Source organism: Solanum verrucosum, unplaced genomic scaffold (genome assembly GCF_900185275.1).
Source record: "Solanum verrucosum unplaced genomic scaffold, falcon-dt-bn FXZP01000180.1, whole genome shotgun sequence".
Taxonomy (NCBI): Eukaryota; Viridiplantae; Streptophyta; class Magnoliopsida; order Solanales; family Solanaceae; genus Solanum; species Solanum verrucosum.
In genome coordinates, this window is record NW_026020402.1 from 1,061,906 (window position 1) to 1,088,434 (window position 26,529).

Below are 26,529 nucleotides of genomic sequence, written 5' to 3' on the forward strand. Positions count from 1 at the left end.
ATAATATATTGTGGATGTCCACTACATCAAGAATTTACTCCATTACTTTCCTCCACTATGTAGATAACCATAACCTCCATAACCTCCACCTTTATAACCATTATTCTTGTAACATTTCACTTCCATAACCTCCCCCATTATATTCATGTTAGTGTCATGTTTATGACTAACCTTTTGTATGCCTCTATGTTACACTATAAATAGAGGCATAAGGGTTCATATTGTATAGACTTGAAGATTTAGTGTACACTTGAAAGAAAGAAAGTTATCTCATATTGTTCCTCTTGTCTTATATTCTTCTTGTCTTCATCTTTATATTATTCTTAAGTTTTATAACACGTTATCAGCACGAGTTGCTCATTCTCCGTCAAGAATCAATGATAGATGATTTTTATGAATTATCCTAGTAATTTTTCGGTTGCATGGTATACTTCATATCCTTTATATTATTTGTACTAACAAAGCTTGTTTTGTGGTTATTTTAAAATGGTTAGTAAATTATGATAATCTTCATAACAATGTTGAGAGGAACTATTAAAATGTTTTAATTTATTTTAACTTGGGACTTTCATATGATTCTAACATGTTGTTCTAATTAATTGATTTTGTTCAGTTTTCTTGTACTTTAGGTCAAATTCAGATTATATTTATGGTTTTCAATAATTATTGTAACGTATTTGGTTTATCAAGACATTGATTGAGGGTAAGACGGTGAATTCAAGTTTCACCGCACCAAGTGGGTAAGACACAGAGTTAAAGTCTTGGTGCACCATGATAATAAGAAGTTGGGTTTTAGTCTCATTGATTTATCACCAAAGACATTTTTATATGGGTAAGACATTGGGTTTAAGTCCTAATGCACTATAGTGATGATATGATGATGACTGACATAAAGTTGTATACTTTTGACTGAAAGTCATGAAATTTTGCTCAATTAATTTGCTCCATTCTCTTATGTGAATGTGGTAGCAGTGCATAATATGTCTGAAAAATGACAAATGGTTGAATGTATGAATATGGGTGTGGTAAAATGTTAATGGTCATCACTGTGGTAATTAAAAGGAAGAACATTATGGGTTCTCAAAATGGTCCTTCACATGTGAAGGTAATTTTGTCCATTAAAGTGGTATGAAAGGTTATTGGACACATTGTTTCTTAAGATGCTTCTTCAAATGTGAAGGTAATTTTTATCCATCAAAGTGGTATGAGAAGTTATTGGGCACATTGTTGTTGGTGCAACCCAAATTTGAAAAGTTTTGTAAATCCTCCATCAAACTAAAGGAATACAAAGTGGTAGTACATTTGACCTCTTAAAGTGATGTTGAGGTGAGTCACATAAATTTGGTAATGCCAAAGCACGACAATGAGTTTCTAATAAAAACTTATGGAGCATGTACAAATGGTTATGGTCCATTTCTTGAAGAAAATGTGACTTGTGTTCGTATGGATAAGAACATGTTCATGTATTGTTGGATAAATGTCACATCTCACCTCTACGGGAGGTTTGAGAGATTGAAAAGAAATATTTTGACATAAATGATTATTTGGTCATATACTTTGAGTACATCACAAATATTGTGGTATGTTCTATCATGAACTATTGCTAACAAAAGAAAGAAATATTTTTTTCCTATAAAGGTTGTACGTCCATGACCAAAATAAATATTATTGTATGGCAACACAAAGTTGTCATTGGTTTTCAAGAAATAAGTCTTGCATGTATTCTCCTTGAAGGAGATGGTCACCATAAAAATGATGTTGTGAAATTTGTGACAGTGCACAAACTTAATTAAGAGTTTCGGAAGAACAAATTTGTTACTATCCAGAAATGAAAATAGTTCATAGTAAGTCTCAAAAGAAACTTTTTAAGTTTTGGAGGAATTGAAAATAATTATTATATTGAGACTGTAAATTATTGTAAGTCTCACTAATTATTCTCATCATTTCAATTTATTAAGCCATAACTATACATATCATTATTAAAAACAAATATGAAAATAAGAATAGACTTGAACATAGTGTTACTTAAATGTGAAATAAACTATAGGTTGTTTAAACAGGAAATAAACTAAGTTTTGTTATAACAATTTCGCACCAAGTCTAATGGTATAAAAGATCTAAACATAAAGTTGATATGAAAGATTTGAACATACTTCATATTATAATATCAATGAATACAAATGGTTTAAACACATACAAAATTTAACAATTTCAATATATTGCAATCAATGCTTGTATAATCATGACATTAAACTATATAAAAAGGATTAAGTGTTACCTCTTGTGAAAATAAATTCACAAAAAAAAGATCACGATCGGAACCACGAAAATAAACCTCGAACTCAACTTTTATTGTGTCATCTGTGTGTTTTGTTTGGTGTATTTGGTGTTGTGAGTATTGAAGTAGTATTGGAGTAATGTAATATATGTTGTTGAATCTAAAATGATGGGAGGGATATTTGATTCTTTCTCTGGAATGTGTTTTTTCTTCGAGTGTGTGTATATATTTTTTTATATTTGATGATGGTATTTTATTTTCGGTATCTGTCCGTGTAGTCCCCTCTTTCTTTTGTGTACTGGGTTGCTTTATATAATGGTATATTAGTATTGTGTGTGTTGGTTGTTTGGTAGTGTGCATGTATGTACGTGTCACGATCCGAGTCTACACTCTGGACGTGGCTAGCACTCAAGAACCATTATTGGTCCCCAAGTGAACCCTCATCCTGGATAACTACAAGCGGAAGACCAACCTAAGCATGCAAAAGCTTAAAACTGAATAACATTTCATGAAACATAAATGGAAAGATTTAACTCAAAACAAAACTCTGAATAAAATAATAATAATAATAATAATAATAATAATAATAATAATAATAATAATAATAATAATAATATATTCAACTTGCCATAAATAGGCAACTTTAGTCTTTAAAACATTTAACCAAATAAATGAAGACTTCTAAAACTCCATTGTCTATCTATGAAGCCTCTAATTGATAAAGATGGAAGTCGGGACAAGACTCGCGACATCCTAACAACTGATATAACTGAAAGGTAAATGAAATCCTCCGGAAGCAAGGAGGCTCGCCATAGCTAACTCGAACTCTCGGATGTATCAACGAAGCTCCTGTTGATGATCATGAATACCTTTGTCTACATCATAAGAAGATTCAGGCCAAATGGCTCAGTACGTGGAATGTACGAGCATGTAAGGGGAATTCTAAAACATAAACATCAGCTTGAACTTGATAAAAAATGGAAACATACTTACCTCTTTTCAAACTTACTCAACTCAAGGAATACTCAATGATACTCAAAACTACTCAACTTACTCAACTAAAAAGTACTCAAGGATAAGATACTCAACTTAGAGATTAGATACTCAACTCAAAGATATGATATTCGACTCTGGGTACTCAACTCAATATAAAGCAACAATACACATGCAATTTTTGGAAAGCTTTATAAAACAGTAAAAACAACTTAGTTCGCTAAAGAAAATGCAATAACAAACTCAACTTTACTTATATAATAAGGTAATATAGTTTCTGTGGGAAATTCTCTAACCGACAACTACCACTATGAGCTTAAGTGGTGATACAACGTCATGCCCACGTTGTCAGAACTGTCATATACTTTGCCGTCATATAGAACGCTTTAACTTAGTGGATCCACTAGCTTAACTTATGTGATTATCTAAAAAGTATGACCCATTAATACTCATGATGGCAACATGATTTATGGAGACTTGAGTAATCTGAACTCGCATCCCCATATCGGTGCTCAATACTACTCTCAAAACGTACTTAGCTCATATGTTTGTAAAAACAAAACTCTTTTTTTGGTTTGAAATAATTACTCAAAACTTAGCTTAAAATCTCTCTTGGAAATCATAGTTTCCTCTTTACTGAAAAACTAGCTCAAAGGGTCTTTTGAAATCTCAGTTTCTTTTCTTGTTTAAATGTGAAAACATTTACTCTTTGGGAATACATAGTCCCGATATACTCTTTTGAAGAAATGAACTCAACTCTTTACTCTTTACTCTTTTTTTAACTCAAAACTTAAGTCTTAAAACAAAGTTAATCTTTTCTTAACTCAAAACTTAAGTCTTAAAACAAAGTTAAATCATTTGTAAAAGACTTCTTAAAATATGGTTCATCCCGAATTATGGACATGAACGACTCAATGCAAGGTTTTCAATAACCATAGATCGAACTCAAGAACTTCAATGATACTACTCATTTCAAGAATGCTCAACTCAGAGGGTTCATGCAGAATTTATAAGAATGAACTACTCAACTCAAGGACTTAAAGATACTTCTCATCTCAAGACTGTTTGACTTATAATGTTCATGCGGAATTGTGGTCATGAACAACTCAACTCATGGACTTCATGGGTAATAGGTAATAGTCCCATGATCACTACTAAAAAATTGTAAAAAAAACGACGGCAAAAGCGACAGACTGCATCAATTTTTTGGTCAAAATCGACGGAAAAGCGACGCAGTCACCTCCGTCACGTTTTAGCTCGATGCTTTTTAAAAAGCGACGGACTACGTCTCTTTTAGCGACGGACAGCGTCTCATTTTTACTTTTTTTTTTGAATTTCTTTTAAAAAAAGCGACGGAGTCCGTCGCTTTTCTGAAAATTTTATTTTAAAAAACCCAAAAAAGCGACAGACAAAACTACGCTGTCCGTCGCTTTTCTGGATTTTTTAAAAAATTAAAACCCAAAAAAGCGAAGGACTAAGCCACGCTGTCCGTCGTTTTTTCTGCAATATTTTTGACAGCAGCAACTGGCAGTTTCTGCTGCCCACCTGCAAATGCAATTCAATTCAATTCTACACTATTCAACCCAATCAAATACACACAATTATAAACAATCTAAACAAAACATAAAACAACAAACTTAAAATAACATTCAAAAGTATCTAAATCATAAATTAAAGACTTATAAAGTCTTTTAAAATTCGTTTCAAAATTTCAAAAAGTTCATAAATGTCCAAAGATCTAAACTAGGGAGTGAGATCTACATAATCATGATCATCACTCTCATCGTCGGTGTCATCGGGAGCGGAAGTAGTAGGTCGACGAGGGAGGTTCATCACTTGCTCTTTGATTTGTTGAACAATCTCACTCATGCTTTCTTGTTCAGCTACTCTTCTCCGCTCCAACTCTGCTAGTGCCGATGTAAGTTTAGCTATTTGATCCGACATAGCAGCAATTTGAACACCGTCAAGAGCCTCGGCTTGACATGACGATCCAATACCTTCTAAGCCTGACTGGAGTCGTCTAACATCGTTTCGAGAGCCTAGACCATAGCATCTACTCTTGTGTGTCCCCCCTACCACTTTTTCTTTCCAAATCTGGGTGGACAATTCAGGGGTCAATTGGACCGAACTATCTAGATTCTCAGTGACATACTGATGAAAGTCATTCTGCATATTAAATATAAAAATTGACATCAATATATATATATATATATATATATATATATATATATATATATACATATCATAAATATATTCACTATTAATATACATCATCAGGCATCGAATTATAAAACATATCATCCAATCCATCACTTTCTCCATGATCAATCCATACAAAATATCTAGGCTTAAATCCATTACGGTACAAATGAATCATAACTCTATCTGGTTTAAAAAATTTTAAGCACTTACATGCACTACAAGGACACCTAACCAATCCATTATTCTTGAAAATGTCAAGTGTCATTGTATGTTCAAAAAAATTTCTAACACCGTCAACAACAAGCACCAGTTTCACAATGCATATTATACATCCACAAACGATGATCCATCTACAAAAATATAGATATTCAATTATATTATAAATAAAATTTAATAATAATTTTTATAGTAGTAGTCCTAAAACTAGTTTAGTATTGACAAAATCACATTATTTATTTTAACTTATTTAAACAACTTAACAACTTTTTAACTTGAACTAGTTTAGTTTTGACTTAATTCCAACAACTAAATCCATCAACAAAATCACATTATTTAATTTAACTTATTTAAACAACTTAACAACTTTATAACTTTAACTAGTTTAGTTTTGACTTAATTCCAACAACTAAATCCATCAACAAAATCACATTATTTAATTTAACTTATTTAAACAACTTAACAACTTTATAACTTTAACTAGTTTAGTATTGACTTAATTCAAACGACTAAATTCACCAATTAACTAAATCACATTATTTATTTTAACTTATTTAAACAACATAACAACTTTAACTAAATCCACCAATTTTGTCATCAATAAGATCAACTAGTGTTGGTATTTATGCTTAACAAATATGTTATTTCTAAATTTAAGTGAAGTGTCAACACTAGATGGACACAAATCGATCTTGCAAGAAAATCAATTTTGTCATCAATAGGATCAACTAGTGTTGGTACCTATGCTTAACAAATATAGTATTTCTAAATTTAAAGTTAAGTGTCAACATTAGATGGACACAAATCGATCTTGCAAGAAAATCAATTTTGTCATCAATAGGATCAACTAGTGTTGGTACTTATGCTTAGCAAATATATTATTTCTAAATTTAAAGTTAAGTGTCAACACTAGATGGACACAAATCGATCTTGCAAAAAAATCAATTTTGTCATCAATAGAATCAACTAGTGTTGGTACTTATTCTTAACAAATATATTATTTCTAAATTTAAAGCTAAGTGTCAACACTAAATGGACACAAATCGATCTTGCAAGAAAATCAATTTTGTCATCAATAGGATCAACTAGTGTTGGTACTCATGCTTAACAAATATATTATTTCTAAATTTAAAGCTAAGTGTCAACACTAGATGGACACAAATCGATCTTGCAAGAAAATCAATTTTGTCATCAAAAGGATCAACTAGTGTTGGTACTTATGCTTAACAAACAATCGATGGACACAAAAATATTATCATAAAATTAAAGCTAAGTATCAATACTAGATGGACACAAACACATTATTGAAAACAATTGTACTTGAACTTTAGAAATTTAGAAGCACCAACCTTATCTCCTACTTTGATGAAAGAAGCAATATAGTCTTGTATCAACTTTTTTAGATGTTGAGCTTCCTCAGTTGCCTAGCACGAAAAGTTCTAAAATTAGTTAAATATAAACTTCAAATCCAAGAATATTAGTTTTATATATATATATATTCAAGCTAATTAGTTCCAAGTTCAAGTCTAAGTTCAACTTCAAATTCTAAGTTCATGTTCTAAGTTCTAAGTTCAAGTTCAAATTCTAATTTCAAGTTCAAGTTCATGTTCTAAGTTCAAGTTCAAGTTCAAGTTCTAAGATCAAGTTCAAATTCTAATTTCAAGTTCAAGTTCTAATTTCAAGTTCAAGTTCTAATTCTAATTTCAAAGTTCAAGTTCAAATTCTACGTTCAAGTTCTAATTTCAAGTTCAACTTCTAAGTTTAAGTTCAAATTCTAAGTTCAAGTTCAAATTCTAAGTTCAAGTTCAAGTTCAAGTTCTAATTTCAAGTTCAAGTTCTAAGTTCAAGTTCAAATTCTAAATTCAAGTTCAAGTTCTAATTTCAAGTTCAAGTTCTAAGTTCAAGTTCAAGTTCAAGTTCTAATTTCTAAGTTCAAGTTCTAATTTCAAGTTCAAGTTCTAAGTACAAGCTCAAATTCTAAGTTCAAGTTCAAGTTCTAAGTTCAAGTTCTAATTTCAAGTTCAAGTTCTAAGTTTAACTTCAAATTCTAAGTTTAAGTTCAAGTTCAAGTTCTAATGTCAAGTTCAAGTTCTAAGTTCAAGTTCAAATTCTAAGTTCAAGTTCAAGTTATAAATTCAAGTTCAAGTTCTAATTTCAAGTTCAAGTTCTAAGTTCAAGTTCTAAGTTCAAGTTCAAATTCTAAGTTCAAGTTCAAGTTCTAATTTCAAGTTCAAGTTCAAATTCTAAGTTCAAGTTCAAGTTCTAAATTCAAGTACAAGTTCTAATTTCAAGTTCAAGTTCAAGCTCTAAGTTCAAGTTCAAGTTCTAAATTCAAGTTCAAGTTCCAATTTCAAGTTCAAGTTCTAAGTTCAAGTTCAAGTTCAAGTTCAAGTTCAAGTTCTAAGTTCAAGTTCTACGTTTAAGTTCAAATTCTAAGTTCAAGTTCAAGTTCTTAAGTTCAAGTTCAAGTTCTAATTTCAAGTTCAAGTTCAAATTCTAAGTTGAAGTTCAAGTTCTAAATACAAGTTCAAGTTCTAATTTCAAGTTCAAGTTCTAAGTTCAAGCTCAAGTTCTAAGTTCAGGTTCAAGTTCAAGTTCAAGTTCAAGTTCTAATTTCAAGTTCAAGTTCCAAGTACAAGTTCAAGTTCAAGTTCTAAGTTCAAGTTCTAATTTCAAGTTCAAGTTCTAAGTTTAACTTCATATTCTAAGTTCAAGTTCAAATTCTAAATTCAACTTCAAATTCTAAGTTCATGTTCTAAGTTCAAGTTCAAGTTCTGAGTTCACGTTCAAATTCTAAGTTCAACTTCAAATTCTAAGTTCATGACATTCAAACATTCATCATCTAAATTCATGACATTCAAACATTCATCATCTACTCATAACACTTCAATTACTAATTTCTAACTTCAAATTAACACTTTACTAACTAGTCCTAAAATCAAATCCAAAAAAATCCCAATTCAACCTCAAATTACACATTCTCAAGTTTAAACTAGTCCTAAAATACAAAAATGCTAATTCTTCACTAACTAACAATGCCCAATTTGAAAATGCCCAATTTTTTTTTAAAAAAAACCGTAAAATAAAAATCTTCAATTATCTATACCTAACTAACAATAATCAAATCAAATTAACAATTGAATAACACAACCCAACAAACAAAACAATAATATACTACCAAACAATCAATTATAATCACTAGAATTAAAGTTAAGTATCAATACTAGATGGACACAAACACATTATTGAAAATAATTGTACTTGAACTTTAGAAATTTAGAAGCACCAACCTTAGTCTTGTATTAACTTTTTTAGATGTTCAGCTTTCTCAGTTGCCTAGCACGAAAAGTTCTAAAATTAGTTAAATATAAACTTCAAATCCAACAATATTAGTTATATATATATATATATATATATATATATATATATATATATATATATATATTCAAGTTTTCGATTCAAGTTCATATCTAATTTCTAAACTTAATTAGTTATATATTCAAGGTAATAAGTTTCAAGTTCAAGTTCAAATTTCAAGTTCAAGTCTAAGTTCAACTTCAAATTATAAGTTCATGTTCTAAGTTCAAGTTCAAGTTCTAATTTCAAGTTCAAGTTCTAAGTTCAAGTTCAAATTTTAATTTCAAGTTTAAGTTCAAATTCTAATTTCAAGTTCAAGTTCAAATTCTAAGTTCAAGTTCTAATTTCAAGTTCAAGTTCTAAGTTTAAGTTCAAATTCTAATTTCAAGTTCAAGATCTAAGTTCAAGTTCAAATTCTACGTTCAAGTTCTAATTTCAAGTTCAAGTTCTAAATTTAACTTCAAATTCTAATTTCAAGTTCAAGTTCTTATTTCAAGTTCTAATTTCAAGTTCAACTTCTAGTTCAAGTTCTAATTTCAAGTTCAAGTTCTAATTTCAAGTTCAAATTCTAAGTTCAAGTTCAAGTTCAAGTTCAAATTCTAAGTTTAACTTCAAATTATAAGTCCAAGTGCAAGTTCTAAGTTCAACTTCAAATTCTAAGTTCATGTTCTAAGTTCAAGTTCAAGTTCTAATTTCAAGTTCAAGTTCTAAGTTCACGTTCAAATTCTAAGTTCAACTTCAAATTCTAAGTTCATGACATTCAAACATTCATCATCTACTCATAACACTTCAATTACTAATTTCTAACTTCAAATTAACATTTTACTAACTAGTCCTAAAATCAAATCCAAAAAAATCCCAATTCAACCTCAAATTACATATTCTCAAGCTTAAACTAGTCCTAAAGTACAAAAATGCTAATTCTTCACTAACTAACAATGCCCAATTTAAAAATGCCCAAATTTTTTTTAAAAAAACACTAAAATAAAAATCTTCAATTATCTATACCTAACTAACAATAATCAAATCAAATTAACAATTGAATAACACAACCTAACAAACAAAAACAATAATATACTAACAAACAATCAATTATAATCACTACAATTAAATAAACACACTAAAATTTAACCCTAACCTTAACAAGGAGAGGCCAGCGACAGGCGAAGGCGAACGGCGACAGGCGACAAGGAAGGGAAGCACGGGGAGAGGACGCCGACGGGGAAGGGTGGTGACGGCGATGGCGACGGGATCGATATAGAGAGAAGGGAGAGAATAAGAGTGAAGAGAGAGAGATGAAAATAAGAAAATAGTGTTCTATCTTTCAAATATTTAATAAAAGCGACGGGCAGCGTCTCTAAGTCCGTCGCTTTTTTTAAATATAGTTGACCATCATTTTGACCAAAAAAGCGACGGACTAAGAGACACTGTCCATCGCTTTTTAAAAATAGTTGACCATATATTTTGACCAATAAGCGACGGGCATAAAGATGTCGTCCGTCGCTATAAAAAAAATATTCATAAAATAAAATAAATAAAAAGCGATGGACATTGTCGTTAATTTTTAATTTATATATAATTATTTTTAATAAAAGCGACGGACTAAGAGATGCCGTATGTCGCTCTTTGTACAATAATTTAAAAAATAATTATTTTTATTAAAAAGCGACGGACAGTGTGGCAAAATGCGTCGCTTTTTGGAGTGACGCCGTCCATTGCTTTTCAGTCCGTCGTTTTTAAGCAGTTTTTTAGTAGTGGATTAGGATTATAATCTCGGAAGGGTTTGGAACTCAATACTTAAGACTTAGGACATGAAGATATTACTCCTCTCATAGATACTCAACTTCTAAAGTTCATGTGGAATTTATGGGCATGAACGACTTGACTCATAGGTCTACATAACATTATGGAACTCATGTATACAACTCTTCTCTTTCTCTTATTTACTTCCTCAAAACTTAGTTCAAATTGATAGTTGATCTCAAAGGATTCACAATTGAACTCAAAGACTTTCTTGAACTCTACTTTTAACTCTCTCTTGAATGTGAATTATGAATTCAAGAGTTATGTTTCATGATATGAAGGATCTCGTGATGACAAAGTAGACTCATGAATACATTCTCATACTCACTTGGTCGAGTCTTGAAACAAGTTACTAGAAGTTGTAGAAGACTCCACAAAAGGACTCAAAGAGACTTTCTTAGAATGTTCGAAAGAATTCTCAAAACTTAACTCTCAACTCTACCTGGAATTTGAATTATGAATTCAAGGTTATGATCATGTTAGGAATGATTTTAGGTGTTTAGAAGTAGCTTAGATTAGTTAGAATCGAAAAGGAGTGAAGGTGCACTTTAAACGAACTCAAACGGGGCAATCGACAACAAACTGGGTGGGGCAAGCGACCCTGGCGCAATGGGTGGCGCGGGGCGCCAGCCCCTAAACTTCAGAGGTGGGTTTGGGGCGCTCTGGCAGGCGCATCGCGCCAGGCCCCAACCCAGAAAATTCAGCAAGTTTCTTCTCTCGTTTTCTCACCCTATTTCGCCTAGAATTGAATGGTTTCTACCCCAATCACTTAGAATTGACTACTTAACATAAGAACACTCTAATCTACTCAATACATCCATTAAAACACTCACTTTGATCTCAAGAAATCATCCAAAACCCAACACAACAAGATTTAGAATGAACTTCAAGAACACAAATCTTTCAACTTCAAGAATGAAATTTGCGTTGAAAATAGCATGTTTGGTGTGTGGGTGAACAAACCCAACACTATGGAAGCTTACATACCTCTTAGGGATCAAACCCATGGCGAAAATCCACTACAACACGCAAGAATCTCGACGAACTCTTGATCCTCTCCTTTTTTCTCTTCTTTTCTCTTCTTGAACTCTCAACTAAAACCCTAGGCTAATTTTAGGATTATAAAACTGAACCTAATAGGATTAGACCCTTAAAATATTACTAAAAATGAATTAAATCTGATTGGGTAAGGAAAAGACCAAAATACCCCTCTCTATTTTCGGCGAACTTTCCTTAACTGGACAATCTATCTTCAAAAGATCATATCTCACTCATCCGATCTCAAAACTTACCAAACTCGGCGTCGTTGGAAAGATAATTCAAAGATCTTTCCTACGGTATCTAGTAGAACACCTAACTCATCCTAAGCTAGGAGTTATAGTCGTTTCAAGTCGACCCAAAACTCATACTTAGCTTAACCTGCAAAATTTCAAATTTTGCTATATCCAATTTAATTCTTTTTGGAACTCAAGGTGCTACATCTAGTGACCTTAAGACTTAAGAAATTTTAATTCCTCGGTAAAATCTCACTCACTACGATGAACGGTTCGAGTCTTAGTTCGAAATTTTTTTTGGGGTGTTACAGTACGTGTGTGTAGTGTGTTGGAAAGTGGGGGTGTATAGTTGTAGTGGAGTTGAGGAGGGTAGAAAATGGGGTATCATAGATGGTGGGTCGGGGTAAATTGGCAAGGAAAACTGGGGTGAAGGTAGGTTAGTTTAATATTTTTTTATTTTTTTTAATAATATAATATAATTATTTTTTAAATTAACAAAAATTGAGTAGCTAATAATAAATTATAATTAAGAAATACTAGCTTATTTATTAAACAAAATTAAAAATAAAATATATTTGTTTTGTTATTTTTAAATCTTTTAAAATAAACTTATTAAAATAAGATAAAAGAAAAAATATATAATTTATATATAAAAGCAATATTTATGCACTAAAAATGGTGTAATACCTTAAGTTCGGTCAAAAATTACGTGTCTACACAAATACAAGCATGATGATGGAATCGCATGCAAAGGTGAAGTTTACTAGAATAAATATCAATTGGCATAACCGGTTGACCATTTCGGTTCAAATGTGATGCAAAAGAATTGAGAATTCATGTGGTTATATGTTGAAGAAATAAAAGATTCTTCAAGAATTCACATGTGTTGTTTGTTCTCATGATAAACTGATCATTGTACCAGCTAAGGTTATGATTGTATCCCTTGAAATTATTTGGAACATATAAAAAGGTGAATATGGGCCCATTCACCTGCCATGTGGACCGCTTACTATTATGATTTAATAGATGCATCTATGGTATGGCCACATGTGCACTTGTATCAAGTTACAAATTGGTTTTTGTAAGATTGTATGCTCAAATTGTTAAATTAAGAGAAAAGTTTCAAACTATAAAATTATGTTGATAATACTTGTTGGTTTAGCAGAAATTGTTTGCCTCCAATTATAGCTAGACAATTGATTATGAGAACAAATATCTCAAATAAAAGTTGATATGAGATGAGTTTATTTAACGTGTATGCATCAAGCCTACAAGATTCTCCCATCACAATTGGTTCAAGGTCAGGAACCAAATAATTTCCATCTAAAAATTTGATACGAACACATATGATTTTATTGCTCCACCACGCACAAAGATGGATCATCAAATGAGGTTGGGAGTAAATGTTAGATTTCCTAACATTAGGGGGAGATATGTTTAACAGCTGAAAATTATGTGTGGGGTGAATTATCTAGATCCTCGTTAAAAAAAAATGTGAACTTGAAGTTCAAAAGATAATTCATTTGCAAAATGTTTCAGATAATTTGCCAGATGTATTTGCTGACCCAATATTTTAATTATGTTGCAAATACTTCAATAAATAGTCCTTAAAGGACAGAGTCTATGGTACGCCAGAAGCGTGATAGACCAATCGATTCCAAAGTAAAACTCCTTGAGGAAGGAGATGAGGAAATTATCAAAATGGTCATGATAATAAAGTAAGTGCTTTGAAAGACCACTATGACATAACACTTTATAAAACCATGGCAAAGGTTTAGGTACCTGATAATGATGAAAAAATGAAGAGATTTCCATAAGTTATGTCGTATTGGAATCGATATCAAAATGACTGTCCACGGTATATTTGATATGAAGTAGCACTCAATGTTATAAATGGTTACGAGGATCTTAAATTCAAATCTGTCATACAGTGTGGACAGATAAATTATTGGCACTATTCAAGTATATTTTGTTTCACTTAGAAAAGTGATGTTTTTGATCTTACAGTTCATGGATCAAAATATAATGTTGGTATGGTACAAATGAATCATTGTGAGAAAATATAACCGTAAGATATAATGTGCGGTTTGTGCCTCGGGGCATAAAGGATTTTCACAAAAAATTTGACATTATTAAATGGAGATATATTCTCCAATGGTGGATGCAATGAGACTTGTTTCAGTCTGGCACTAGATGAAATACTTGAATATGCATAATGAATGATTATTATGTCTAACTAGACGACGAAGGTTATATGAAAATCCTTGAAGGATTTAAAAGGTCTTAAAGCAATTCCATTGAATACCCAATGGTTTTGAGACTGCTTAACACACATAAAGAATCTTTTTGATCTCATGAAAATGATTTAAAATGTCATGTATTAGTGCAATTGGTGCACTTACAGATTGTTGGTTATGCAAATGCTAGAAGATTATTTGATATACATAACAAAAGTTATGTGGAAGGTTTTTCGTATTATCATTCAAGTTATGACAAGAAACTAACAAAGAAAGTGACTCAACATATAGCAGATGTGTGATTTTCTTTCAGAAGAAAAGATGAGCTTCAATAAAATTGAAATGATCAATCCCCGAGTCAGAAATGATTTGATTATGTAAATGCAGAATATTTATTTAATCTGCATAAAGCTCGATCGCAAATGGACTATTATTTACATATGGAGACACAACGATATCTTAAAAATTCAAAGAATCACATGAATAACCACTTCTTTAAATCATGCAGCAATAATATTGATCTATGAATAAAGTCGAGAGTGTGTTTGGTTGGAACCATGATCTATCATATTCAGAAAATATGTGATTTTCTTTTGAAAAGGATATTTCAGCCACCATATATGAAAATGGCATATAGCTCAATTGAAGGGAGTATACAATCAAGGGAGACCGGACAGAGTATATTCAACCAAGTCTTTTTCACACATGATCTTCAGCAAAATGGTGAGATAGACGTTCAAAGATCCATTCAAGTGATAATCTTGTAAACTTATTCACTAAAGATTGCCAACATCAATATTTGAGAAATTGTGATACCAAATTGGAATGCATTGTTTTCGAGATATCAAGTAAAGTTTTTATCAGGGGGAGAAAAATACTCATTGTACTCTTTTTCTTAACCATGGTTTTATTCCAATTGGGTTTTCCTGGTAAGATTTTTAACGAGGCAACATTAAAGCGTATTAAAAGATATGTGTACTCTTTTTCCTTCACTAAGATTTTTTCCCACGGGGTTTTTTCCTAGTAAGGTTTTAACGAGGCATATTATCTATGAACATCCAAGGGAGAGTGTTATAAAATAATATATTGTGGATGTCCACTACATCAAGAATTTACTCCATTACTTTCCTTCATTATGTAGATAACCATAACATCCATAACCTCCACCTTTATAACCATTATTCTTGTAGCATTTCACTTCCATAACCTCCCCCATTATATTCATGTTAGTGTCATACTTATGACTAACATTTTGTATGCTTATATGTTACACTATAAATAAAGGCATAAGGGTTCATATTGTATAGACTTGAAGATTTAGTTTTTTTTTATATATAAATTTGTGTGGTCTGAGGACCGTTTTATTTAGCTGAAATTGGCCAAAGACCCATGTCCAAAACAAACAAAGGAAAAAAAATAGGCCCAAAGACCCGGTCTAAAGCAAAAAAGAAAAGTACTCCTTCTGTCAGATTCTCCTATTGATTGTTGAGAAGAGTTCAACAATATTTGTCCCTTTTCATTCCCATATGTTGATGCTTTCATTTTGAATGGTTTTCTCCACTCTCTTTCCGATGTTGTTGTTGGTGAATGTTCCTTGAAGTCTATCCTTAGTATTTGCTGCTCTCCTATCGGGTATGGACCATAACATGAAATGTGCCAGCAGATCTGGAAGAATAGGTAATATTCAATCTCCATTGTTGCTATTTGTGTTTCGTTGCCTTCCGTGTTGTCTGATGGTGTGCTCATCAACTGTAATGACTTCCTTGTGAATAATCTGCTATAGTTATGTATGGTGACGCCAAGTATTCGATGGGTTATGTGACTGTTGCTGCTTGTTTTGTGCCTTAATATATCAAATATTTTGTAATTGCATCTCCTCATTGTTTCTGCCGTTGTATGTTGATATACTTGTTTCTGATTCTCAAATTACGCACTTGTGCTTTGTCCATGTTAAGTAACCTCCGTATGTTGCTTGGTAGCTCCTAAAAAATGTGGTACTCTTTTGTCTCTTGTGTTTCTATCACCTCATTAGCTAGTGAGTCTGCTACAGTATTCCCTTCCCTAAAGATATGAATGATTTTTGCATCTAGCTGATGTAATCTCTTTCTGATATCCTCTACCCTTTCCACTATTTCCCAAGGTACCTTCCACTGTTTTAGGATCATTCTTTGCAGACATAAAGAGTCTGTTTCTATTGTTATCTCCCTCAATCCATTATCATAATTGTATTCTAATGCCTCGTGTATTGCACAAATTTCTGCCTCTGTATTGGTTGTGATGCCTATGCCTTTTGCTTTAGCATATCTCAAATCTCCCCTTTCATCTCTAATACAGTAACCAAAAGAGCTCAATCCTGGGTTTCCCCTACTTTCTTCATCTGTATTACATTTCAATCTCTGACCCACTGGTGGTTTCCATACAACACTGTGGACATATAGTTTTGGCCTGTACTCCTTTATTTTAGCAATTAAGTCTGGCCAATCTCTTATATCCAATATTATCCATGGGTAAAGCATCTTCAATATCTTCCTGACCATTTCCTGTATTTGTGCCACTATTTCTGTGTATGTGGTTTTGCCTCCATGCTTTATGTTGTTCTTTCTTTTTCATAATGTCCACATTATTAGTGTTGGCATAGCTCTATATATCACTTGTAGCTTTGGTGGGGCATCATGCTTCCACCAAGTGATTATAAGTTGCTGCAAGTGCATTCCATCTATGTCCATACCTGCAAAAGTAGAAAACTGCCTCCATAGCCTGATGGCTATGGAGGCTGTTAGGAAAAGATGTGTCATTGTTTCCTCCATCTTGTTATCACAACACCAGCATCTTGATACTATTGGGATTCTCATTCTTTTTAGATTGTCATCAGTAGGTATCCTCTTCTTCCATACCTTCCATAAAAAGAAATTCACTTTAAAAGGCACTCATTTGTTCCACAACATATCATAGTCGTTTCTCTCTTCTTTTTTCTTTCTCATCTGCTGCCAGGCAGATTTGACAGTGAAATCTCCCTAAGTATTCCCCATCCACCAAGGTGTATCATTTCCTTCTCCACTTGGGGGTTTGATGCTCTCTATAATGTATTATGTTATCTCCTGTGATAGCTTTGTTAACAGTTTTGTCTCATCCCATTTCCCTTCAGTAATGAATGTTTTTATCTCTACCTCATTCTCCCTTGCATGGGCCCCTTCTATAAAGTACAGTGCACCATATTTTGTCCAATTGTCAAATCAGAAGCTTAAATTTCCTCTTTTTACTTGTCACTATATATTATGCTCCACCTCCTCTCTAATTGATGTCATTTTTCTCCATACATGTGATCCCCTAATACTGCTTGCCACGGTTGGATGGACTTTTTTGCAGTATTTATTCCATATATATGTACTCCACATAGAGTTAGATGTCCTGAAGTTCCACCACAGTTTAGCAAATAAGGCATTGGACATATCATCTAGCGCTCTGAATCCTAGTCCTCCTTCTTTCTTAGGGTAACACATGTTCTCCCAAGAGACCCAATGTTTGTTTCTAGCACCAATATAGTTACCCCAAAAGAACTTAGCAAATAATTTATGCAATTGAAATAAGACACTTTTTGGAGGGTTCATAGCTGAGAGCATGTAAATTGGCATGGATTAAAAGACATGTGCTATAAGTATGTATCTCCCTCCAAATGATAGAAGTTTGTTTTGCCAAGAATGCATCTTTTTGGCCACCTTCTTAATAAGACCTTCAAAATGAGTTTTGTTTTTCCTCCCATAATAGATTGAACAGCCCAGATAAGTGAATGGGAAAGAACCCATTCTAATCCCAGTGATCCTCCTAATTTGATAGGCCACCCCAATAGGAACCTTGTCATGGAGATAAAATAAGCTCTTGTCTAGATTTATCATCTGTTCTGACACATCTTCACATCTTCTAAGTACTTGTATCATTTTCCTCATTGAGAAGGGTTGTCCTGAGCATAATAACATAGTATCATCTGCATATGATAAATGATTGATTTTAGGACTCCATTTTGGCATTCCACATCCTTTGTACTCTGGATCTTCAAAAAGGTCATTTAGATTTCTTGCCAATACTTCTGCAGCAATTATAAAGAGAGTGGGGGATAAGGGATCCCCTTGTTTCAAACCCTTAGAAGATTGAAAAAAGCCATAAGATTGCCCATTCAGTATTACTGAATACCAGTTGTTGCTGAGTAGTCTTACTATCATATCAATAATCCTCTCAGAATAACCAAATTTTCGTAAAAGGGGATAAGGGATCCCCTTGTTTCAAACCCCTAGAAGATTGAAAAAAGCCATAAGATTGCCCATTCAGTATTACTGAATATCAGTTGTTGCTGAGTAGTCTTACTATCATATCAATAATCCTCTCAGAATAACCAAACTTTCGTAAAACTTGGATTAGATATTTCCGTGAAACTGTGTCATATGCTTTTGCCATATCCAGCTTTACTACAACATTATGCAATTTATCCCTCCTTGATATGTCTCTAATTATCTCTTGAGCCAAAAGTACATTTTTAGTTATGCTTCTACCTTTGACAAAACCTGTTTGATTCTGGGATATAATCCCTGGCAGAGTTATCACCATTCTTTCATGCATCAGCCTGGATATGATTTTGTTTGCAAAAGTACTAAGACTTATTGGCCTCAGATCCCCAAATGTTGTAACTACTTCCTTTTTTGGGATGAGAACTAAGTTGGTGTGTGTCAAGTATCTCGGAAGTTCTTGTCCACAGAAAAAAGCTTTAATCATGTTGGTTATGTCATTCCCAATAATGTTCCAACAACTTTGATAAAATTGTCCAGAAAAACCATTTGTTCCACTTGCACTATCAGCATTCAGATCAAACACCACCTTTTTAACTTCCTCATTATGTGGCGTTCTTTCCATCTCCACATTCTGCTCACATGTAATGAGACTTAGTATACTCTGCAACATGGAGTAATCAGTGATCTCCTGTGTTTCTTGAAATTGTTCCTGAAATACAGCTACAGCTTCATCTCCTATATTCTGACTTGTATTGATCCAGTCCCCCTGCCTAGTTTGTATTTCTGAAATATGGAGCTTTCTTCTCTTCCCTTTCACATAAGAATGGAAGAATCTGGTATTTCTGTCTCCATCTTGGAACCATTTCATTCCAGCTTTTTGTCTCCAATACTCCTCCTCTATCTTCAAATATCTTTTCAGCTCTGCATTTGCCTTGCTGAGTGTGGCTCTGTTGGCCTCGGTAGGGACATCTCTAGTTGTGTCTCATTTACTCTTATCACATCCTCCAATGTTGCAATTTGTTGAAAGATGTTTCCAAAGGTTGATTTGCTCCACTTAGTTAGGGCTGTCTTTAACCTTTTCATCTTTGTTTGTACTATAGAGAAAGGGGAACCTGCAACATTCTCACACCAAACTGCTGCCACAATTCCACTGAAATCCTTATGTTTGGTCCAAAAGTTCAAAAACCTGAAAGATTTAGTGTATACTTGAAAGAAAGAAAGTTATCTCATATTGTTCCTCTCGTCTTATATTCTTCTTGTCTTTATCTTTATATTATTCTTTTGTTCTTAAGTTTTATAACAGTCTAATGAATATAGTACTAAGAAATCTCTGTCCTATCAATTTGAAGCACAATTAGCTTAAAATTATTTATGATTATGTCTTTTCTATGACAATCGCTTTATATATTTATATATTTTAGAAAAATCACTATAACCTGAAAAGTGATTACATAATATATATATATATAATACTAATTTATAGCAAAAACACTTTAAAACAATAAAAATCAAAATTAGCGCATACGTTCGATCGGAACTAACGTTTATATGTTCAGGTATTAACCTCAAATTATAAGACGTACGTCCTATTAATCTATACTTCAAAACTTTTTTTGATATGCCCCACCATAAAATACCTTTAAAAACACTATTTTATAGGGGTGCGCATCGGTCGGTTCGGTTCGGTTTTAGGTGTTATTGGTTCGGTTTATCGGTTTTCGGTTTGTAAATACTTCAAACCGATAACCAAACCAATAACATATTTCTTATCGGTTTTTGGTTAATCGGTTTATGGTACTTAACGGTTCGGTTTTCGGTTTAACCAATAAAAAAATACCATATGATTTTTCCAACATTTGGCATGAAAGTAATAATCATAAAAGTAACAATCATTTTTCTTGCAAGTTTAGACACTAGACACATTCAAAAGGAAAAAGTGTGAAAGTAACAATCGTTTAACCATTAACAAAAAGTGTGAAAGTAACAATCGTTTAACCATTAACAATAAGACTAGTAAATTTAGTATAGTCTTATTGGGTTATCGGTTTAACCATTAACAAAAATTATAAAACCGGAAACCGAACCAATAACCCAATAAAAAATTTTGCAAAACCATTTAAAAACCGTTAGCCCAATAACCCAATATCAATAAACCAATAGTGTTTTTTTCGATTCAGTTTATTGGTTAAATCAATTTTGCACACCCCTACTATTTTATAGTAAATCTTACTTCATAAGATATTTATGGATACTCAAAATTTATTAATACTAATTTCTCTTTCATTTTTCTTTTAATTTTAAAATATTAAAATTTCCAACTCTTAGATTTTTCGTCTTTTTGTTATTATTTTTTTGGGTGGGTTGATTGTTGCCGCCTTCAAGTTCTTTGGTGTTTGAAAATATTGAAAAAGACAAAATAGTTGAAAATGAGATGATATCACGACAAGTGAAAATTTTGACACCATAAAAAAATGTGATGAAAATTGAGATATATGGAATCATCTGTTCTACTTTTTCTTTTCTTTTCAAAAATTAAAAAATAAAAGCATAATTCTGAGATACCATTGTTCTAGATTCATGATAAGATTTGCCTGAAAATGAGATCACAAGTTTCTACCTATTCCCCTAATCTGTCCACATTTTTAGTATTCGATTCCTCCATTTGTATTTTTTCGTAATTTTTTTTAGTTGATATTTAGCATTTATATTAAAACTTGATTAAATATGAATTCATATTTTATATAATTTATTTTTGGACAGAAATCACATACACTTGAAGGCTAATTATATTTTATCTCGAAAAAATTTTCAAGTTACATAAATTCCTTATTTTCTATCGCTCACGTATACATTCTTTTGTTGTTGGATACGTTACAAACTATACATTACATAAGATTTATTGTGTCGGATACATTCCTCTGTTGTCAGATACACAGTTTCTACTCTGTTATTAAATACATTGGTCGACATATATATAGTCTTTCATATTAATAATTGTGGGTGTATGTATCGGATACTAAAATATAATGAAATCTGTCATAATTATATATCAGATACATAATTATGAACCTGGTTCATAATGAGAGGAATGTATCCGAGATTAAAAGGAAAAAAAAGGGAGTTTTTATAGTTTTTGAAAAATGATAAAAAAAAAAATTAGAAATTATAATATCTAAAATTATATATTTATGTACATTTTTTCTTGAAATCTCAATCCACATCGCTAACTTCAACTTAGTCAATGTTAATGTACAAGATTTTCAACAACATCAATTGTCACGGACCATTTTCTCTTCACCAATTTTTTCTACAGCACTCATCAACGACTTCTTCTTCCCTACTAACCAAAATATACGATCAAATTTTTTTAATAAATCGTCATTATATGGATATCTTTAATTATATTTTAGATGATATGATAATCAAACCTTTTTAGTGAATAAGAGGAAATAAAAAAAGGAAATTACAAAATGGTGAAAGTGAAAATTTAGATAGTACTATGTTAAAACTACTTGAATCAATTATTTAAAATATATTGATAAAATCATTAGATATTTATTAAATAAAAAAATATTTAAATCTTTTTAAAACGAATTAAAAAAATGCATCACATAAATTAAAATAAATAAAAGATATTATTATTATATGAACGAATCTATCAAAAATAAGTTTTTGACTCCACAAGATAAGAATAACACCGCATATACATATCTTTCCATAAACTTATGGAGTGTTGTTATTATTGTTTGACCAAAATGGTGAATCAATTTATTTTTAGGATTAGTGAAATCATCTCCATCCCACCAAATTCTCCATTATTTACTCTAACTTCTTCCTACTATAATCTCTCACTTTTTTTCATTAGAAATCAAATCCTTTATAAATTCGTATATCCAAAGAACACTTTCTATTAGTTCATGCTCTGTTTTGGCTCATTAGTCATGGCAGCAACACTTGCAGAAACATTGAGCCCCATCAAAATCTACAATCCAAAACCAACAAAAGTTTGCTTTTCATATGCAGCCTACGCTAAAAATGTCATACAACACCTCAAATCATCCAATCTAATCGTTGAAAAAGGACTTTCCGACGTTGAATTCTCCACCATTGAATCTAATTTCAGTTTTACCTTCCCACCTGATCTCCGTTCTATTCTTCAAGAAGGTCTACCCATTGGCCCTGGATTTCCCAATTGGCGATGCTCATCTCAACAGCAATTAGAGATCATCAAGAATTTGCCCATTTTGAGTTTGTGTAAACAAGTGAAGATACGCAATTTTTGGGTTGAATTTTGGGGGAATAGGCCAATTGATAATGATCAAGCTGTGGATACGGCAAATGGGTTCTTGAAAAATGCCCCTGTTCTCGTTCCGATTTATCAGCATTTTTATATTCCGTGTACGCCCTGTTTGTCTGGGAATCCTGTGTTTTACGTTCACGATGGACAGGTCAAATTATGGTGTTTTGATATCTCTGGGTTTTTTCAACAAGTAGAATTTCAGAGAAACGAGATGATTCTGAGAAGACCCAGTTTGTTTAACTTGCTGAATGCACCGTCATGGGCGGCGACGGAAGCGAGGAAGATTGACTTCTGGACGGAAATGGCGGAGATGGGTCAAATGGCAGCGGCAGTTGGCGGTGGAAAGCACCGGCGGTGGTGGAGTGAGGATCTAGAAGGGTATTTAGAGGATGTGTTTTTGAGGTTGACGGAAGCAGGATGGAAAGAAGAGGATGTCAGAGAGATGATGATGATGGATGATTCCGGCGACGGTGATTCCGGTGACCGGAGGAGATGCTGCGATGCCGGCGTATTTGACAACAAGAAAGAGGTGGAATCGCACGTGAGTTTGTTATCGAAGAGGTTATTACGTGCGGGGTGGAGTACGGAAGATGTGGTGGACACACTAGGATCTTCTGAGGAAATTTTTATGGAAGAAGATTCTTGCATTGATTTTTATCACAAAACAAGTTAAATGAATTTGCGTTAATCAAATATTAGTATAGGAATTGTAGTATACTTTTCATTTTTACTACCGTATACAATTTAGTTGAATTAATATCAAATGATAGAAAAGTACTCTTCAAATCAATCTTGTCTATATTTCTTTTTTGATCTTGAAATTTTTTAGTTCAACTTGTATAAAATTTATTAAACGTAATTTTATTAGTGGGGTTTATAGGGATGATTCGTAATTCTACGAGTGAAATTTGATGAAAGTAGATAAATTATTTTTGATAAGTTTTTCAAAAAATCTCAATATCAATAACATTTGTTATAGATGACTTGTAATAGTAAAATTTGGTCAAATAGATAGATTATTTTTGATAAATTCTTTAAAATCCTCCGATATCGATGACTTATAATTCTATAAATGGAATCTTGTGAAGATAGTTAGATAGATGGATTAAAAAAAGTCTTCAATATCAATAATGCTCAAATATAAAATCTCCAATGTGCCTCACCTTACTCTTTTCACAAGTATTTGGACAGACTTTATGGGTAAAAATATTGAAAACAAAATAAATTTATAACAAGATAAGTATAATGCTTGTTAATTTATTATTACTCCTACATCATATCCTTAAAACGTGATAATGATAAGAATGAAATGCGTATATATCGGAGGACTAATCCACATGCAAACCTTGGTAACCATTTTAATTGATTTAATCTTTATTTGGTTGACTTTCTTCTATTTATATCCTAATTGTTCGTTCCACTTGAATGAAAAAAGTGATAAAACTTAACTTATTGCACTCATAGTCGTCTAATTAGCATCGAAAGGATTATTGTGTATTGTATCCGTGTGTATATAAAATCTAATTCTAATTAAAATAGCGTGAATTAGTATCTAATTGTATATGTATGTGTTTATGAAGCAAAAGCTAGATGAATATATCTATATGTGGCTAATTCTATGTGTAGTTGGCCAGTGGGTATATGTTTTCAAATTGTATACGCACAATCAGCCAAACTATATAAGCAAAGTATATTATATATATGAGGTGTATGTTGGTAAGGAATTCAACACTTAATGTGTATATTATATGTATGTTATACGTGTACAAGTATTTGATCTTATATAAGATCATACACATAAAACATTACAATTTTCATAGATATGACATGCAACTGTACATAGAGAATAGAAATTGAAGAAGGCCAACAGGAATCCAACATAGAAAGAAACTTATAACTTTGTGAACAATTGATTGCCCATATATAATTTCTAAAAGCTTTGTGAATTTTGGAAAATATTTTTGTGGAAACCTTGAAAAAATGATAATCTTTAAGCGGCCAATTGAAACGTCACGTGATGATGGCAAATGAGGTGGAGGTGGAGCAATAACAATTGAGATTTGTGTATACACAAACACGCACATATATAATAACTAGATATGGGACCCCGTGCTAACACGGGGCCCAATATATATTACTGTTTCTGTTTTAATTTATGTGGTACATATGAAATTTGAAGTTAATCAATTTTTTAGTATGTTTTTATATATTTTAATTTGCTAATTATTTTTATTTAGAGTATGTTTTACGTAAATATATTATAAATCACAATAATTAACAAGTTAATATAAAAAGAAACTTATAAAAAATTCATTGACTTTTGAAATTTCATTTGTATCACATAAATCAGGACAAAGCGAGTAATATATATGAAAATTATATAAAACGTACTATAACTCACAATAATTAGCAACTTAATCTATATATCTATATTTCTCCCAATTTATGTGGTATAGATGAAATTTTAAAAGTTAACAAAAACTTTTTATATGTTTTCAAATATTTTAAGCTATATTATATTATGATTTATAATACTTTTTACATAAAAATTTTATTTATATAAAGTATAAAAAAAAAAAAATTAAAAATGAAAACATATTTGTCAGCACGAGTCCAATCTATGTTAATTTCTTTGTTTTAATTATTGTAATACCGATTGAATTTGGAGAGCCAACTAAATTTTTTTAAAAGGATTTTTTTTATAAATTGTAAGTTATTAATTATTATAATTTATAATATTTTATTTATTTTAAACCAATATATGTTTCTCTCTGTCTCAATTACATGACACATATGGAATTTGGAGAGTCAACTAAAATTTTAAAATATGTTAAGTTGTTAATTATTATACCTTATAATACTATTACGTCATTTTCAAATAAAATATGTAATTTTTTAATTTCAATTTATGTGTCATTGATATAATTACATATATTAAGTAATAAAGAATTAATGTCTAAATTATGTGACACCTATGAATTTTGGAGTGTAAATCAAATCAGTTATATGATTTTTTAAAAATAAAGCGGTTAATTATTACAATTTATAATACTTTTTATATATTTTTTAAATGATATATATATATATATATATATATATATCTTTATGATATTGATATTAGTATTATAATAAATTAAATTTTATTATTTTTAAATTTATGATCTCAATTGTCAGTCTATGCCACATTATAAAATGTACCAAAGTAGATATCAGATTTACAAAAATGTCGATGCCAGCTAAAGTAATAAAATAACATCTAAGGGCATGAACCTATATATATATATAAATATAAAGCTGAATATAGACAATATGATGTGGCACCTCTCTATGGCCAACATTTCTAATCATTTTTTTTCTCCTTTTTTTGACATTTTATCTTTGTTTTGTATTTTTTATTTGTATTGTAAAAAAAAACTGAAAGTATTTATGTCATACCTAATTAATAATGCCCTTTATAACATCCATTACACTAATATAGATTTAAGTAAATGGAAATGGAAGATGAAAAGATAAAAACTATTCAATTTTCATAACTATTTATAATTATTTAGCCTATAAAATAAAATAAAAATAGTTGAGCATTTGTAAC

General features: G+C 31.4%; 2 protein-coding genes across 3 annotated transcripts in view; one reads left to right on the forward strand and one right to left on the reverse strand.

Moving 5' to 3' along the window:
- LOC125840252 (malate dehydrogenase, glyoxysomal-like) overlaps positions 1 to 26,529 on the reverse strand; it is a 320,744-nt gene that overhangs the window by 82,796 nt on the left and 211,419 nt on the right. The gene's annotated exons all lie outside the window — the stretch shown is intronic.
- On the forward strand, positions 22,497 to 23,663 carry LOC125840248 (uncharacterized). Its single transcript, XM_049519220.1, has one exon. It carries the CDS (start codon positions 22,558 to 22,560, stop codon positions 23,611 to 23,613), a length of 1,056 nt encoding a protein of 351 aa, XP_049375177.1. The 5' UTR covers positions 22,497 to 22,557; the 3' UTR covers positions 23,614 to 23,663.

Coding starts and splice junctions, on each gene's coding strand:
- LOC125840248 (XM_049519220.1), top strand. CDS start 22,558: ATGCTCTGTTTTGGCTCATTAGTCATGGCAGCAACACTTGCAGAAACA.